The sequence below is a fragment of the Tenrec ecaudatus genome, chromosome 7, assembly GCF_050624435.1.
Source record: "Tenrec ecaudatus isolate mTenEca1 chromosome 7, mTenEca1.hap1, whole genome shotgun sequence".
In the NCBI taxonomy this organism is placed as follows: Eukaryota; Metazoa; Chordata; class Mammalia; order Afrosoricida; family Tenrecidae; genus Tenrec; species Tenrec ecaudatus.
This window is the reverse complement of record NC_134536.1, coordinates 39,900,151-39,919,132: the sequence shown is the minus strand read 5'-3', so window position 1 is coordinate 39,919,132 and position 18,982 is coordinate 39,900,151. Positions and strand designations below refer to the sequence as shown.

At 43.1% G+C, this 18,982-nt stretch overlaps 1 protein-coding gene across 1 annotated transcript in view; it reads right to left on the bottom strand.

Annotated features, from left to right (window-relative positions):
• The window catches only part of SAMD3 (sterile alpha motif domain containing 3), a 48,510-nt gene that overhangs the window by 15,228 nt on the left and 14,300 nt on the right, over positions 1–18,982 (bottom strand). The window contains exons 4-5 of the mRNA XM_075553939.1: positions 5,876–6,061; positions 5,453–5,537 (exon numbers count right to left, since the gene is read on the bottom strand). Of these exons, the coding sequence (XP_075410054.1) occupies positions 5,453–5,537; positions 5,876–6,061 (271 nt within the window). The remainder of the gene's footprint in view (positions 1–5,452; positions 5,538–5,875; positions 6,062–18,982) is intronic.

Below are 18,982 nucleotides of genomic sequence, written 5' to 3'. Positions count from 1 at the left end.
GAGGCTGCTACTTTAGACCCTTAAAATATTCTAGATCAGAGCACAGACACTGGTACAGATAAGAGCTCAAAATCCAGGACAGATTAAACCCCTCAGGAAAACAATGAGAGTAGCAATACCAGGATGGGAAGTGGAAGGTGCGGGGATCACAAGGATTGACATACAACCACCTCCCGGGGGTATGAAAAATAGAATAGTAGGTGAGGGGAGACAGCAGTCATGTAAGAAATTTTAAAAAGCACAATAACTTATAAATTATTAAGGGTTCATGAGGAAGGGAGGGTGAGGATGGGGAAAATGAGCTGATACCAAGGGCTCAAGTAGAAAATGTTTTTAAAATGATGATGGCAACATATGTACATGTGCTTGACACAATAGATGGATGGATGGATGGATTGTGATAAGAGCTGTAAAAGCGCCCCCCCCCCCAATTATTTTGAAATATATATTATTTCAATGGGTCTGGAGGTGCCTAGAAGTCTGTACTTTTGACAACTTTACAGAGCCCAGTTAGGAAACCTTGCTAAGTCACATTGGGTCCATTGACTCAGGGGGATGGTTGGATTTGACTTCTGGGAGTATTTAGCTGATGTGTGGGGAGTCTGGGGAGACCGCAGATACATCACTTGGTGGGTGTACCTGGACTTCTTTTCTCAACACCCTCTGTCCCCTCCCACATCCTGCCAGCATGTAGTTACTCCCTATGGGGACTCCTGGTGTCAGCTCACCCATCTCTCTCTCATGGGAGGCTTCTCAAGTGTCCTTCACATCCCTTGACTGTGGACCATGGGACTTCGCCCAGGCTGAGTTTTTCTCCCCAATAATGCCGATTTGCTCAAATTTGACTGATTTGGTCTCTGGCACCTCTCGACTACCTTACACTTTCTACTCCCATAAACAGTTACAGTCTTGGAAACCCACGGGGGGTCAGCAATGACTGTGGCAGTGAGTTTGGTTTTTTACTTTTATATAAAATTCAAGTCCACCAATCACTCTACAGAAGAAAGTTATCAGCTGTCTGTTCCTGGGGGTGAGGTGAACTAACTTAAACATGACCCTTCCACCCATCTAATTGTCAAGTTCCACCAAATGACTGGGTGGGACCAAGCAAAGTAGCTGCTCCTGTTGTTAGGTGTGCTTGAGTGGGTCAAATTCTGAGGGACCCATGGGCCTGTGCCGTCCTCACAATTCCTGACATGCTTCAGCAGCCACGGTGCCAATGCATTCCAGGAAAGGCCATCCTTCTTTCTTTTTCTTTCTTTTTCTTTCTTTTTCTCCCCCCGCTCCCGGTCCCCTTTCCTCTGAACATTTGAAAGCTGTCTCAGCAGCAGGAAAAGAGAGAAGCCAAGCCAATCAAGAGAGTAGACAGCCACCAGAGAAGTGTCAGACCCCTATCTGTCCAGAGCTGCAGCACAGAGACCATGAGGCAGAGCGGCAGAGCCACGCAAAGAGAGCGGAGAGAAGCTGCGGCCCTGAGACCATGACGCTGTGAGGCATCACGGCAGGCAGGCTTCCTGGCCCACGGTGGGGGTGGGAGGTGGGTGCTGGGTTAAAGCAGAGAGAGACTTGGCTGATAGCTGGGATGAGGCATTGATGTGGAGCAAAGGTTATATCCTTAAAGTTTTTGTGAAAACCTGTTAACTTTCCTCATCCTGTGTAGTGCCCATCAGTCCTGTGCGGCTGTTACAATGAACTATGAACCCAGGCAGAGAAGTAGAGCACCATGCTAGGGACAGTTGGTGTCAAAATAGGGTAAAAGGGGATGGAGAACAGAGGCATCTCCAACCTCTGCCTATGGCCATCAGCTGGTGGATTACTGGTCTACACATTGTACTACTAACTACAACTTCAGCAGTTCAAAACCATCAGCTACTCCGTGGGGAAAAGATCAGGCTTTCTACTCCTGACAAGATTTACAGCCTGGAAACCCACAGGGACCATTCTAGTCTGGCCTTTAGGGTTCCTAGCAGAATAGACTCAGCAGCAGCCAGGGAACATATACACTCTCTCCACCTCATTCTTCCCGCATAGCCGAAGATCTTCTAAACCTGCTAAACCCAAGGAGAGTCACTAAACCAATCAGTTGCTAGGATCTTTTAAACTTGCCATTCCCTTTCCCCTTAATATCCCCTTCTCTTTTTAACTGCATGATCTCCAAAACCAAACCCACAGCTGTCAAGCCAATTCTCACTCAAAGCAACCCCATGGACAGAGTAGAACTGTGCCACAGTGTTCCCATGGCTGCCCACCCTTATGGAAGCAGACGACCTCAGCTTTCCCCCAGAGAGCAACTGGAGGACTCGAACTGTCAACCTTTCTGTGAGCAACCCAACACTTAACCTTACTGTCTGTAAGAGAAAAAGGACTTTTCCCAGTCAACTTTTCACATGAGAATCAGCAAGTATTTCTTGCTTAGCAATTTAATTTCCTTTAACAAATGTCTCAGGTAGACAGACTTGTTAAAAAGTATATGTGTCGTTGAATGATCATCTCCCATTTCCTTACTCTTTTCACTAACTCGGCTACCAATCATTCTGAAATTAAAAATAGCCCTCAGTGATGGGTCTCCTGATGTCTTCCATGACGCAGGAGGGCATTTCCCAGGCAAATCACTGTCCAGCACTTGTAGCCTGAAAGGCCATCATTAGAAAGTCACAAGTGAACGTGACATAGCAAAGAGATGCAATGTCTTGGTCATGTTTCATGTAAAAGATCATTTTAAGATATTTTTGAATAATTGAATCAGCCTGAATACAGATAATATATGGTATTATGTAACTGTTGGTTTTCTTGGGTATTAAATGGTATTGTGGTTCTGTAGAAGCTTATCCTTACCCTCATGAGACATGCGCTAGGGTGTGTAGGGATGACATCTGTAAGCAACCACATGTATGTGAGGAAGAAATAACAAATATGGGAAAATGTCAACATTTTCTGAGTCTAGATGAGTGATTTTCAACCAGGGGCAGTGCTGTCCCCATGAGGCATTTGGCAATGACTGGGAACAAGTTCAGGGGTCAAAATAAAGCCACTCCATCTGGGTGCTAGAGTTGCCCATTGCATTGTGGTCAATGACTTCCATTTTCGTTGTGTTTCAGAAACCAGCAGCTATACACACACTGAGAATAAAACCAGTCTCCAGACCAGGCTCAACTAGTTTGGTCCTCCACAAGTATGAATCCAACTTATCAGATCTGCCAGCAAAACTTCATGATTTCAGGAAGCACAAAACCTCAAATACTTGCCCTCCCTCAACAACCCTTGATACTTTACAAATTATTGTTTTTCATGTCTTACACTGACCGATGTCTCCCTTCACCCACTTTTCTGTTGTCCGCCCCCCTGAGAGCGGGTCATATGTTGATCCTTGTGACCAGTTTCCCCTTTCTCCCCGACCTTTCCCCTTACCCTCCTGGTATCGCTACTCTCATTATTGGTTTCCCTGTGTTTCCAGCTCTTATCTGTACCAGTGTACATCCTCTGGTCTAGTCAGGATTTGTAAGATAGAATTGGGATCATGATAGTGGGGGGTGAGGGGTGGAGGGGAAGGAAGCATCGAAGAACTCACGAAAGTTGTATGTTTCATCAAAGAACTGTTCTTATACCATGACCCTGCCCTCATGAAGAGTTCACTGAAGAGAGGGGTGCTAGAGCAAAGTGCGGTGAAGGAAGCAGATGATACCTGAATATCGACTGGAATAATGTCTGGGGTCTTAAAGACTTGTATGCAAATAAGCAGCCATCTAAGTGAAGCATCATCCGAATCCACATTGAAGAAGCACATCAGCCTGTGTGATCCAAAGATGATGGTAACAAAATTCAAATATGATGAAGGCAATGGTATAAGAGCTTAAATTGCGGACACTTAATTTGTAGAAATCAAAGGAGGGCAGTGGGAGCCCGGAAGCCACTGAAGAGTTTCTAGTCAGACTAAGACTGTGGTCACAGGCAAGAGGCTCCAACAGTTTCCTATCAGACAAGCACTATTGCAAACTGGATTGTGGCGGATCGAATCACAGAACAATATGATACTTGGTCAGTTGACTTCCCTCTTGAACCAACCTGAGTTTGCTCAAGGCTTACATATTTCTCACTTCTTCCAAAACAGAAATTTTTCCTCTGGGTTTTTTAATATGGGGGTCTTTTCTTTCTTACTCTTTATTTTTATTTTTATGTCACTATTTTCTTCTTTTTGTTTCATTTTGGTTTTTTTTTCTTTTATTGTTTCTGTTAGGTTTCCCAGTTTATGAAGCACAGAAGGAGTGGATGCAGAGAGATAATAATCGATACGATAGTTTATGGGGCAGGGGGTGGGTGGATGAGGAGGGTGAGGAGATTTGGGGAACCAAACAGTGAATGCGGGAATGGAGAGGGAACACTGGAACTGATTGTGATGATGTATGTACAACACTTTTCAAAAGAGCTTCAGCCATGGAACTATATGATATGTCAATACTACATCAAGAAATCTACTTTTTTTAAAAAGAGAAAGAAAGAAAGCGAGCTTAACCAGTGGCTACCGTGGGTGAAGCAGAAAGAGTTGTTGCTTGGGGACACTGAGTTTACGTTGATGGTGGTGGAATCATTTGGGGAAGGACATCACTGATGCTTGTACAACATGAAGAGTATAATTAACGGAGCTTAATTAGACATGAGGATGATGTGGAATTGGAGAGTGCTTTGTTGCGTATATTCTTGCCACAACTAGAAAAAAAATAGTCGTACATGGAGACAGAATATTCTAGAATTGACTGGGGTAACAATTGGTCAGCTCTTCTTCATTGGATTGAATTACTGAATTGTATGACATGTGCATGAAGTGCTAATAAAACTGCTCAAAAAAATGTTGTCCCAGAGAGCCTCAAGGTCCTTTTTATTTATTTTTAAGTCAGGACAGCTGAGAGTGTTTGTGAAAAGGCTAAAGGAGGCTGGAGGTCAAGATCTCAAGCCCAGACTACTTCTCCACTGGGTCTAATCAGAAGATAAAAACACTCTGTGGAAGACCACATTGATTAGCTACCGTGTCAACTCTCTCTTTCCGTGGATCCCATCTCCTAGAGACCTTTCTCATAGACCCCTGTCAAAACATGAGCTTCCAAAGCTCCAAAACACAGGGCAGACAGAAAGATGGCAAAGAGCAACAAGTAGATGAAGAAACACTGGCCAGAGAAGTCTGAGTCAAAAAGGACAGAGCCAAAAATGAATATAGGCACCAAAACAAAGAAAACTAGACTGACACAGCGAGAGCTCATAAGACAGAGCTCTGTCGACAGAGAGAATCAGAGACCAAACAGAGACCAAGAGTCAGAGACAACATGCAGATCGGCCTACATAGACAAAGGGAGAGACACTAAGAGGCTGAGGAAAAGGGAGGGGGGGAGACAATGTCACTCAACGATATGAGTATCATTTGATGATGGGATTAATCGGATAGGACCACACGGTCACTTACAAAGCCAGAGCCATCCTCGTCCAGGAAAGGGTGAGCCTGAAGGAGGGTGTTGACCACATCGTTGTACTGCTGGGTGCTGGGATACCTGTTGACCACAAGGAGGACATGTTGATTTCACTTCAGATACGTCACATTCCTTCCTTTCAGGTAAGGGTAAATCACCTTTTTCAAACACATTCTGTTTTTTTAATCATTTTTTAGGGGCTCATACAACTCTTATCACAATCCATATATACATCAATTGTGTAAAACATTTTCATATAATTAGAAATATATCTTTCTAGGCTACATTGAAGTATTGGGCAGTGTTGAAATTACTAGCAAAATATCATAACTGGTCAGAGAGTTGATAGCACATGGTTCCTACTCTGCTCTGCAAACAGACCCTTTCCCCAAATACTAAATCCACCCAGGGTGACTCACAGGGAGCCTTCCAGATACTTAGTCATGTCCGCCTGGAGAAACTCAATCATTCTTATCCTCATGCTGTGGTCGGGACACTTCTGCTCGGCTAGCATGCACTTGACGTCGTAGGGAAACTCTGGTAGCGTGTAGGACTGAGTCCACTGGAGTGCTTTATTCCTTGCTAGAACATGCTTGACATTCCTCCTGCTCAGTCAACGACACAAATCAAAGAGTGACATTTTATTCTAATATATCCAGCTTATTAATTCTCAACACCCATATTGGGCCGCTATCTTTGCATCCTCCATCCATCCGTCAATCTAGCCACATTTAAAAGACTATATCCATTGTCCCTTGGCACATGCACAAATCATTTTAATTCTGAAACAAAAAACATCATCATAATTGAGACTTTCACATAAAACCTGGACTTGAGGCAAGCATCAATTCACATATTTAGAAGAGATAGCATGTATTGTATTGCTCAAGGAATATAATAAGTTGCAACTTAGCAATACAAATGAGGCCTGTGATAAGGATGGAGCAAATGATTTTCAAAATTTCTCATTTACTTTGATCTGTGGCTATTTACCGTGAAATATAAGATCCACCTAATTCAACAGACCTTTAGCTATTTTAACAGGGAAAATCTAATTTCTAAATTACCAATATGTACCAGCTATTCTAACTCCATTCAGATGGCATTTCAAGAAAATGTTATCGGAAACTATGACGAGAGTTACGCCCCACCACCCAAAAAAACTCAGAATTTTTTTTCAAAGCTATGTATTTAAATTTTTTCTACAATACAACTGTATCACCTTGAAAGTACTCTCCATTATACTGAATACATTTGTCGAATCTGCGATTCCACTCTTGGGAACATTTTTCAAACTCATCTGTTTGCATGGCTGACAGCACCTCCCTCATTTTCGTCTTCACCTCTGCTACGTCATCAAATTATTTTCCTTTCATGTCCCTCTTCATTTGTAGAAACAAAAAGAAGCTGCGTGAAGCAAGGTCAGGTGAGTAAGGTGTCTCTGGGGCAAGAGAGCCATGCTATTTTTTGGCAAAAATTGGTGCACTGAGATGGCTGCGTGAGCTGGTACATTGTCGTGGTGGCAAAACCAGTCTCCTGTCTTTCACAAATCAGGACTTTTTTTTGTCGCACACTTCTAGAAAATCTTTTCAGGACCTCTAAATAGAAAGCTTGATTAACATTCTGACCTGGTGGAATGAACTGTAAATGCACTGTCCCCCACACATCAAAAAACAAATGAACATCGTCTTGAGCCTTGACTTCACTTGATACACTTTTGGGGGGATGAGGCAATGAAGTCGTCTTCCACTGGCTTGATTGACGTTTACTTTTTGGTTCATAAGAATATCACTATGTCTCATGACCAGTAATGACCTTGGAAAAATTGGCTGGATCACTTGGGAGCTATTCTTTCAAAGCATGATATGTTTCTAGTTGACACATTTTTTCCTGGTCAGTCAGCTGCTGAGGCACAAATTCCGAAGCAACCTTTCTCATTCCCTAATCTTCTGTTAAAATTCACTGAACCAAGCTCCAATGTAGTCCAGCTAACTCCCCCATCTCCAGTGGTCCATCATTGGTCTTCAAGCATAAGGACATGAATGTTGTTGATATTTTTATCTATTCGGGAAGCTGACGGACATCCAGGAAGATGTTTGTCATCAATCGACATTTTACCTTTTTTGAAATGAGAAAACCACTGTACACTTAAGATTTTCCCATAGCGCTGTCCTTGTAAGCTGTGTTCAACATCACAACAGTTTCTGCCGCATTTTCCCCAAACAGGATACAGAATTTCACAGCCACACACAATAAGCAAGGTTCAAGGGAAATTACTGCATGCACTGACTCCTAGCAAGTTGCCTAATGCTGGCCTAGTAGCAAAAAAGGCGCACTATGAAAGCTCCGCCCAGCTGAGCTTTGTGCTGGTTGGTTTGTTTTGTTTTGTTTTTTTTGCCCTCTCATATAACTACAGAGAGCCGATGAGTAGTGGCCTAAGGTCAGATGTGGAATGGGGAGCGACTGCACAGGAGAATTTTGGGGTAATGCAGCATTCTCAATTGGATTGTAGTGATGGTTGTACAACTGAATAAATTTGCTGAAATTACCAACTGCGCACTGCAAACAGAGGAATGTTATGTTATCTAATTCTAATCTAATACGACCATTGAGAAAGCTACATATCGGAAGCATTTGAAACCTAAAAGGTAGTGATTGATCACTGAGCATGTAAATAAGTCTGTAATATCATTTTCAAGCAACTGTAGGTAGCTCTCCCATCATTTCACTAATAGGATTGAGGGGGAAGGAAATGTAGGAATAGAAGCAAGCCAGACAGTCTAAGGACTGACAGATTTCTGGAGTTAGCCTTAGGAGGGTAAGAATCAGAACCATGGGGTCCTTAGTGGGCCAAACAATGTTCAGGTACGTTTTCCAAGGCCAGGCTCCTTTTAGGATTTTAGGTTGTACTCTTCAGATTTCAGGAACTTTTGTGGAATATGGGACTAAAGAAGTAATTTTCTTATGATAAGATGCCTCTCCCTCTACCCCTGTCTCGTTATCAGTGGTAAAATACTACACATACTTTTGAATAAGCCGAGTTTTTCGGCACATTTTAAATGCCGTTTTTGTGGTAAAATTAGGTGCCTTGGCTGATATTCGGGTCAGCTTATATTCTAGTATATACAGTATGTCTTAAGCTGACACATTATTTATGAGCATACTATTAATAAGCACAGTAATTAATAATTAATACTTGGTTCAATAGAGCAACAGGCTATTTTCCCAGATATAAATTTCCACATCAGCCCAAATGATTTTTCACGTTGAATGAATTTCACTGTTCAGTGCATATTTATTGGGAAGCAGCAATGTAGCAATTGGATTACTGGGTGGCACAAATGACTAATGTGCTTGCTTGGTAAGAAAAAAATTAGAGGCTCAAGTTCACTGAGACCTCACAAGCAAGGTCTGGTGGGTGACCTTATTAAAAACAAACAAACAAACAAACAGCTATTGAAAACCCTTTCAAGTAAAAGTTTACCCCCATGAGCTCTGCTTGATAACAACGTTCTTTGTCTTCTGTATACCGATCACAGGACCCCTGGTAGCATAGTGGTTATGTGCTAATGGTCAGGTCGGCACCTGGAGACCATCAGTCACTGCTCAGGAGAAAGGAGGGGCTTGCTCGTCTCATAAAGATAGTAGTCTTGTAAACTCACAGGGGCAGTTCTGCCCTGCCCTGTGGAGTCACTATGAGTCAGGACCCCCCTAGATGGCCCTGAGTTTGTCTTGGTTAGAAACCAGTTACTCTTCTACAACCCTACTTCCTTTCACTCTTCTCCCCTGGCCAAGTCATTTCTTCCCTTATCTGCTTAGAGCACAGGCAATGAAACAGTGATGGGTTTGTTTGGCTGTGTTTTATGCTTTTCCAGGGTTTTTTATGATGTTTTGCCAAGTTTCAGTACAAGAGCTCAGCACCTGTCTCTCTTCCCCCAACAAGTTAAAAGTAATCTGCCACTCCACCATCTTTTACTTCGATATGATCTCTTTCTTAGATACCAACGGTTGACTTCAATGAACCAATGCTATCAAATAGGGTTTGGTAAAATGTTTACATTATTGTTCCAGAAAATATTTTCTATCTCTCTTATACAATGCGTTAGGTTAGGGGGTCTATAAAACCCACTGCCACTAAGTTAATCCCAAACCATAGCAGCGCTTTAGGGCAAAGCAGAGCTGCTTAGGGTTTCCCAGATTTTATGCGAGTAATCAGCTTCATCTTTTCCTGCACAGCGGCTGGTGGGTTTCAAACACCACCTTGATAAGCAGCTCAGTGCTTGGCGCCCAATGCTACCGGGGCTCCGTAGGGACTATAGAGCTCTCTCAGGGCCTCTGAGTCTATTGCAACTCATAACAAGGAAAGGGTATAATGGCCCCTAAGAGTCTGCAAAACTGCAAATCTTTCCTGGATTAAAAAGCCCCATGTTACTCCTGAGAAGCAGCTAGTGGTTTCCAACCAATGACCTTGCAGTCAGCAGCCCTACCTGTTACCACTTTGCCACCAGGGCTCCTTGGGGACTACACAGCCAATACTTAGACTGTCGGTAGATACATGCAGGCTCGATGGAAGAAGTGCGTGCTCCATCTGATTTTAACAAAGCATTCCAGAAGTGACAGGAATGGTGCAAAATTAAAGCAATTATGATACAAGAAGATGGCTCACAGGAAATTAGAAATACAATTCAAATTGAGAAACTGATGACGGCAAGAATAACCACTTCCTCCTACCCACTTAGTAACAGCAAGGGAATCCTTGCTGTGGGTTCAGATTATGCATGGTATCTTTGCTAAATTGTAGCCGGGCTGAAAGTGGCCCCGTCACCCAATACAAGTAGCAAGAGGAGAAAGCACTGTCATCTGAATAGGCATTAATATTTCTGTGCCCACCTGAGAGGCAACACCCCACAAAATCACCACCAAACCACAAATCTCCAGTGCAATGAACCCCAGCCTTATAGAAGAGAATAAAAGCTTTTAAAGCAAGTTAATACCTATGGCTGATCCCAGACGAAATGAATCCGTGCACCGCACTAAATATACAGTTTAATTTATCTTAACATAAATCTGACAATAAAATTAAGCTGACAGATTCGATCATTGACAGGATTACTGCATTATGCACCCATTTTTTAAACAATTTATTGGGGCTCATACAATTCTTATCACAGTTCATACATATACATACATCAATTGTATAAAGCACATCTGTACAGTCTTTGCCCTGATCATTTTTTTCTCCTCTTTTCTTTTTTTACACTTTATTAGGGACTCATACAACTCTTATCACCATCCATACATATACATACATCAATTGTATAAAGCACATCCATACATTCCCTGCCCCAATCATTCTCAAGGCATTTGCTCTCCACTTAAGCCCCTTGCATCAGGTCCTCTTTTTTTTTTTTTTTTTCCCTCATAGAGGGGTTTAGGAGAGGAGATGGGTCAGTCAGGGTGCGAGGTAGTACCGATGAAGAACACAGCTTTCCCCCAGATCCTGATGCTTCCTCCCCCCAACTACCATGATCCGAATTCTACCTTGCAGGGCTGGATAGGACAGAGGCTGTACACTGGTGCATATGGGGGCTGGAGGTACAGGGAATCCAGGGTGGATGATACCTTCAGGACCAAGGGTGTGAGGGACGATGCTGGGAGAGTGGAGGGTGAGTGGGTTGGAAAGGGGGAACTGATTACAAGGATCCACATGTGACCTCTTCCCTGGGAGAGGGACAGCAGAGAAGGGGGGAAGGGAGACTCCGGATAGGGCAAGATATGACAAAATAACGATGTATAAATTACCAAGGACACATGAGGGAGGGGGGAAAGGGGAGGGAGGAGAAAAAAAAAGGAGCACCCATTTTTAAGATGGGAGTTCTAATAAAAATGGTCATTGACTCTACAATGTGTTCTACTTTAATAAGCACAGAAAATACTCTAATTTTTCAGTTGACTGCAAGGAGACATGTAAGACGAGAAGGATGGCTATGAAAAGAGGTCCAACAGAACACCACCTCTGCAAGCACACGTCTCAGTGCTCAGAAGGACCGAGGTTGAGTCTTAGTAGGGTCACGTAGATGCTACATTAGGATGGACAAATTCACCCCCAGTATCGCTTAGCAGAATGCGTGCATAACAATTCTTGTAAACAACGTCGCAATTATTTGTGCAGGGCTGCGCTAACGTCAGTTTGCTCAGGGAAAAAGTTTTGAACATTAAATTATGGCATTCTTGATAATCTCTCTGTTTATGCTGCAAATGTCCAACATGTCCTTCCCTCATGCCTTTGCTTACATTCGGTCATTTTCATTTCTTCCCATTTAGTCTTCTTAAATTGCTTGCTTAAAAGGAATGTGACTTTCTCCTTTACAAATCCCTGGTCTTTTAAAACAAATCTTCTCATGGTGAATTGAATGAAAGTTCACAGAGCAGACAATCAGTTTTGAACCCATCAATTCATTTCAAGCCAATCATTGCCATACCACCCGGCCCACCTCATCCAGGGTTTCTCCCCTCTCCTCCTCCTCCTCCTTCTCTGACCCTTCCAAACTCTGTTCTGAGGAACTGCTGCGCCTGGATCTGAAATGCTCATCGATTGAAAATGACTGCAACAATGGGCTCTCGCAGAGGAACAATGGTGAGGATGGAAGAGGACTGGGAAGTGGTTCATTTCAGTTGTGCATAGGGTCGCGATGGGTCGGGACCAACTCGATGGCACCTAACGACAACAGCAAAATGATCTGGCTAACAGCTGAGCCACTGCAGCGGTGGGGGAGTTCAGATCCAGACCTGAAAGGTGAGCAAGAGCCACCATCTTTGCCTTCCACCCAGCCTGTATCCAAGAAGTCAGTTGGGGCTCCTTTATGGATGAGCTTTGTTCCACCGGTTTCTCCCACTCTCTCCGGCACCCTTCCTTGTTGGCCTCTGTCAGGAAAGGCGGCAGTGGTAGCCAGGGACCCTCGCATTCCTCTGGGCTCAGGTCCATGCAGACGGATGTGGCCCCTTAGTTCACCCCATCACTTGTGTCCAAGTGTCTTCAATTTTCATCACTCTTCTAGCTTCTGGACAGGAAGAGGCCAATACTTGCACCTGAGATGGCAGCTCATGATCAGGTTTTAAACTATTAAATCATTTTACTGGGGGCTTTTATACCTCTTATCACAATCCATGCATGCATCCATTGTGTCAAGCACATTTTGACATATGTTGTCATCATTTTCAAAGCATTTCCGTTCTACTTGAGCTCTTGATATCAGTACCTCATTTTTCCCTCCCTCATCCACCCTCACTCTCTCATGAACCCTTGATAAATTAGAAATAATTATTATTTCTCGTTAGCATTTAGATCCTAGGTGCTGCTCAGCAAAGTAGGACACAGAACATTGCGTGTGTGAATTATGTATATTGTGGCCAGTGATCTTGGTGTTCCCCAAGACTAAGCTACTGAGTCCCTAGGTTCAGTGACTCATTCATTAATTATGTCTAAACATTTTTCCTAACTTTGTGCCCTTCGTGTTCCACCTTATTCATATAGTTGCCACAAAATTAAATTTCCCTTTACCAATATCCTCTGTCAAACCTAAATAGCTCTATGTGAGGATGATGCCCTTTCTCCCTCGCATCCATTGCAGCCTGCATGGCTCACAGATCACACAGGGGTGTTCATATAACAGTATCTGCCTTGTCAAGAGCTCGTATCTGTACCAGCTATACTGCATTCTGGCTGACTGGTCCTTTCCTTGTGACACTTCTGTGATGGGATGTCCAATTATCTACGGATGGGCTTTGGGTCTCCACTCTGACCCCCCTTGTTCACATCACTATAGTTGTTTGTTTGGGGTCTATTGATATATTTTTGTGGACCAAATTTTGAGGTGGAGGGCATGTCATCCGAATTTTGTATTCATAAACACTAAAATACAATCAAACCATGAGAAATGAAAAAAACACAACAACAATCTCTGCCTCTGTTGCCCTTTCCTCCTGCGCTCCTTCAGTGCCTGTCCTTGCTTCCATCATTTTCGCCAACACGCTCCTTAGTGTATGTTGCCTGCCTCAATCAAGTTAATACTCAACGAGGTAGTTAGTTTATTGTGCCAACCTGGCTGATAAATACATGTGGGATTAATTAAAGGGCATAGAAATAAATGGCTTGGTGAGGCTTGCCTTTCTTGTCTCTTGCTCTTTGATCATCGGACCAGTGTACGGCTGCCTTGCTTGTTCTTTGCCTCAATTTGCAAGCTCCACTACCTGTGGGACACCTAACCCATGGACTGCGTTGCTGTAATTTGAGGTCCTTCAAGACCTGCTTCGCCACACCATTGGAATTTACATCTCTTGAGATGGGGACTGTCAGACCCGGTCATCTGGCTGACTGTTGGTGACTTGCCTTGCTGTTTGCTGCCCGTGTCGGGATAGCCGGAATTGCTCTGCAGAGGACTACCTGGCAGCCCTCAAGACTTGAAGGACTGCCAGTGTCGCACAACTGTCTCATGGGTGTGAATTGCACTGAGCCATTTGTACTGCTTTGTAATTTAATTAACTGTTTATTTCTTATGTTATCTATCTATCTATCTGAATATATACATAATTATTAGCATTCTGGTTTTGTTTCTCTAGAGAATCCTCTCTAACACACTCGTCTTCCTTCTTGAGAGTAGCTTCCCCTCCCTTCCTTTTCATCCACTGAAAACCATTTTAAAAAGTTTCTTTTTGTGGGCAAAATCTTCCTTGACTTTTTACAATAGCAGTCTTATACTATATTTGTCCTTTTGTAGTTGGCTAATTTCACTCAGCATGTGGTTCTCAGGTTCTTTCATGTTGTGAAGTGTTCCCCAAATTCATGGTCGTTCGTCATGTTCTACGGGGTCAGTGAACCAAAGCGTGTTGATGTGCGTTCTTCCATTGCTGGGCATGGAGGTGGTGTCCCGCTTTTGCTGCTCCCCTCAGTGTTGCCGTGAATTTAAGTGTACATATATTGATTTGTGCCATGGTTCTTATTTTTCTAGGATATATACCAATTAGACGAATCGTTTGCTCATGTAGTATTTGTGTTCTCAGTGCTGGACTGTTTTCCACGCAGACCGTCCCATTTGATAGTCCCCATGCATTGCACGTAGTCTCTCCATGGCTCCCCGGCGTTTGTCCTTTCCTGCTGCCTTGAATGTTGTTGGCGTCAGAAGTTATCTCACTGTTGTTCTGATTTGCCTCTTTCATGGCTCTTCTTCTGGAGCATTGCCTCATGTTTATTGAGCCAGAGTGTCTTCTTTGGTGAAGTAGATATGTTCATGTTCTTGGTCCATTTATAAATTGGATTATTTCTCATTTTCTTATTGAGGTGTTGACATTTTCATTACATTTCAGAGATCATGTCATTGTCAACCCTCCCCCCCCAGGGGGGCTCTCTCTCTCTGCTCTGCTGCCATGCTTTGTGTTCTTTGCTTGTCATCTTTTGCTGCACAAAATTGCCCACTTTGAAGGAGGTCCCCGGCCAGCTTTCTCTTCTATTGTCTGCATTTCTAATTACGTTTCATTCTGCCTTTTCATAAATGACTTTGCTTAAAAATCTGCATTTGCTACAGTTGACCGTGGCTCCACAGCTCTCTTCTTTCATGGAGACAGTCTCCAAGTTACCAGCGTTCAACTTACAATTCCCCCGCAGGACAAGGCACTGCTGTCAACTCAGACTCAGAGCTACCTAGCAGACAGAGCAGAATGGCGTCCTGAGGCTGCCAAGGCTGGAAGTATTCATGAAAACAGATGGCCTCCTCTGCTCGTTGGCTCCAACGGAAAACCTACACCACTGTGATGCTTACACCACTGTGTGCTCAAGGCGTTTAGAAATCTGCTCCGTATGCCTTACATTTATGTAAACTTTGAGACTATTGAACCAATATCCACAACAAATTCTTTATCAAAATCCTGCTTACACGCTATGTGGGCAGTTTTTAAATCATGGAAAAGTCTTCAAGCTTTTTCTTGCGCTAAAGTAACCTGTTCCAGCTTACCCACAATTCTCTCGGGTAGATCTCCTGGGTAACGTGGGGACTGCCTGCTCTGTGAGCCGAGTCCGTTTCCTGAACCTCTTCCTCTGTCCCTTCACCCCATCTTTGATTTACTCGCTGACTTATTCCTCCTTCAGCGTCCCGGAGCCGTGTTTACCGTGACCTGTCTGTATCGATCCAGGCTTCCTCCTTTAGAGAACTCCTTGATCCCCACTTCTTTTCGGCATTTTTGCATCCCAGATCGCCAGCTCTAGTTTGTTAATTGCTTATCCTTTACACAACCTGTCCACACGGAACCTTATTCCTCTTCTCTGAAATCCAGATTCCCGTGTTAATTACTCGATTCCTTTGACCGTTTCCCTTTCTCATAGCAATGCTGTGTGTAACACCTTAATATATTCTCTTTATTGTACTTTATTTCCCATGCCCGAGAGTCACAGAAGTTTTCTGATTGCTTATCTCTGACACTTGCCTACTTCTCCCAGTGGTTTGTGTGGCGACACAAGCCTAGACATTGTGGATTACTTCCGTAGATCACTAGTAGAGTCTTGCTTCTAGAATGACCAACGAAGTCCTCGCCGGCTAGCCACCTCACCAATTTTAGCTTTGAAGAACGTAAAAACACACTGAATAGAAAACAACAGGCAGATTGTAAGAAGCAGTCTACACTTGGGAGAAGAGTGAGTCTCCTCTTTTGTGGTTTTAGCCTAGGCAGGTGCTCGGCAGAAGACTGAGCTTTCTGTCCTGTAAAGAATCTTAGTCTCCAGAACCCAGTGGCAGTGGCTGTCAGTCAGCACTGACTGGAAGACAGTGAGAGTTCCATTGTCTGAAGAGCAAATCTAACGGAAGGCCCATATTCCCTATGAAAGTATAGGAGGCCTCTGTCCTTTATAATTCAGCATGTACAATTTCCCACTTACTCAATTTCCATAGGCATGAAAATCTCCTTGTTTATCAGCCTATATTGCCATACACTGACTGACGTGCGTGTTTCAGGAATCAAACACTATCCCATGAACATGGCAGGCAGATCATTCGTAACCCACTGTGCTATCTTCCAGGAGTCCCGGAGGCATTGTGGTTGGTGTTAGGTTGTGATCTGCATAGTCAGCAATTTGGAATCACCAGCAGAAGGAGAAAGACTGAGCTTTCTACTCCCCTAAATGGTTACAGTCTCAGAAACACAGCAACCTCATGGTAAGTCAGCACTGACACAATGACAGTGACTCTGGGGTTTAGGGGTTCAGCATTCAGCGCTTCACTAACGCCATCTTCATGTCTGCCCCACCTGAGAGCAGAGTTATGCCTTTCTCTCTGCGGTGGCAGCTTTAAGCCAGGCCCATTTTCTTTTAATTATAAGCCCCTCAAGTTCTTAGAGTGCCCCAAGAAAAGCAACTGTATGTGATTCATTAATATATTGGAATGCAAAATTTTCCTTTGGAAAGAAACCACAAACTCTCATTCTTCTTATTAAAAGCCCACTTGGAGTGATTGAATACTGCAGAATAATTGATTGCCTTGAAAGTGGGTGAACTTGTTATTAGGAGAAAGTAAAGTCTTAAACATCACAATCAGAAAGCTTCAGTATTTGTCTTTGAATCGATGGAATTAAAAAGCCAGAACGCTGGTTTCCAATTTAGCTAACTCTCAAGTTCAAGAGAAAATTCTCACTCCTTTAGCACATCTCCAAATGAGAACAAGATAACATTCAATGACCGAGAACTTCTTAACCTACCAAATTTAAACTTCACAAATTCAATGACTAGTATAATTCATAATCTGGTCCAAAGATGGTCCATCATATGGTCCAAATATTATACGCAAAAGTGTATAACCTTAGTAATAAGTAGTCACTGATGTGAATTCTCAATACAATCAAGTCACAACCCTTCTTAAAAATCCATGTTACCATGGTAGACGTGAGTCCACTCGGGCTGTTGATCTCACCCAGAGTACTCTGCGTGCCCCGCTTCACCTAGACTCATCCGTAAGCCCACAGGTTTGTCTTTTAATTAGTTTTAATGAATTAATTTATTAGTTTGCCTTTCAAGTCCACTTCTTGACTTTTCTTCCTTTTATGACTACTCAGATCAATGCATATCTCTGAAGAATGAGGAATCTAGAGAGTTTTTAAGGTTATGAGGCTTTATCCTTTTTAAAAATTATATATATTTATTTGGTGTTTAAAGAACGTATTATGCGAAGTTGCCCATCACATAAAAGAAGTCATAGTGCTCCATTAAACCCCATAAACTTGTCTGTTTCCCCTCATCCTCTCTCCCTCGATCATTTCCTGTCCCTCCTCTCATTCTATGCCCTGGCCTCAGCTTTGCCTTTAAAGTCATGTCGTTTGGGGTGAAAACCATTTTTCTTTTTGGTTTCCTTATAATAATGGTGTCCTTAAATATTTATCTTTATAAGATAGACGAACCTTGATAAGCATGATGCTCTCTAGTTTTGTCCATGCATCGTGGTGCTTACCAGAGCCATCACTGTTTCTCAGTGATGCCTAATATTCATTCCACTGTATGGAGGAATCTCCCAGAATTTGCTTATCCATTCCTCTATACCAAAGGTTTGGATTGTTTCTATTGTTTTTCTATTATGTAAATTGATGCAATAAATATCAGTATGCATACATCTATTTGTGTTGTGTTCTTTATTTCTTCAGGGTTTACACCCAAGTAGAGGGGTCGCAGGATCATAAGGTAGTTGTACTTGTTTTGTTTAAGGAAACACCTTACAGACTTCCACAGTGCATGTACAGTTCTACAGTCCCACTAGTAATGATAAAGCAAGAGAGCTGCACAGATAACGACCACGGGCAGTAAGAGCAGACTAAATAGAGAGCAGAGTAATGAAATGTGAAAAGACCTGCAACTAGGAAGCTCCCCCCAAATCCCATGCTCAAATTTTTGGGGGAGTTCAGTGGTTAACCCCTGGGCCACTAGAGATCCTTTGGGGGGTTCTGGAACTAGTCATATTCACCTAGGTAGTGCCTGACGGAGTAGGTGGTCAGCAGATGTTCATGGCACGAAGGAACCATTCTTTAAACATTTTATGTTCTGCCGAATCTTTATCTGTCCTTTCATGTAATGGGCAGTGATAACGAAGTCACATTTTGATGCTCAGTCTCTGGTCAGGGGAGTGAGGAGGGTCCACAGAATGAAAAGCAGTATCCCACCGCCTCCCAGCACACGGCTGTGAGGAACTTTCCTACCCAAAGATTGGCTGAATTTTTGATTAGTGATGCCCAGTATTCCTGAACATAGTGAGGGCTCTGAGAAATCCTGCAGCAGAAACCATGGTTAATTTTGTTTAATCCAGAACTGTTTTACTTTCTAACACCTATGGACAGTACAAGAAACAAAATCAAATCCACCAGCTACTCCTCGGGGGAAAGATGAGGTTGCCGGCACTCACAGAAGATTCACAACCTTGAAAACCATAGGGAGGGATCTACTCTGTCCTACAGGGTCACTGCGAGTTCATCAATTTGCAGGCAGTGATTCGGTTTGGGTT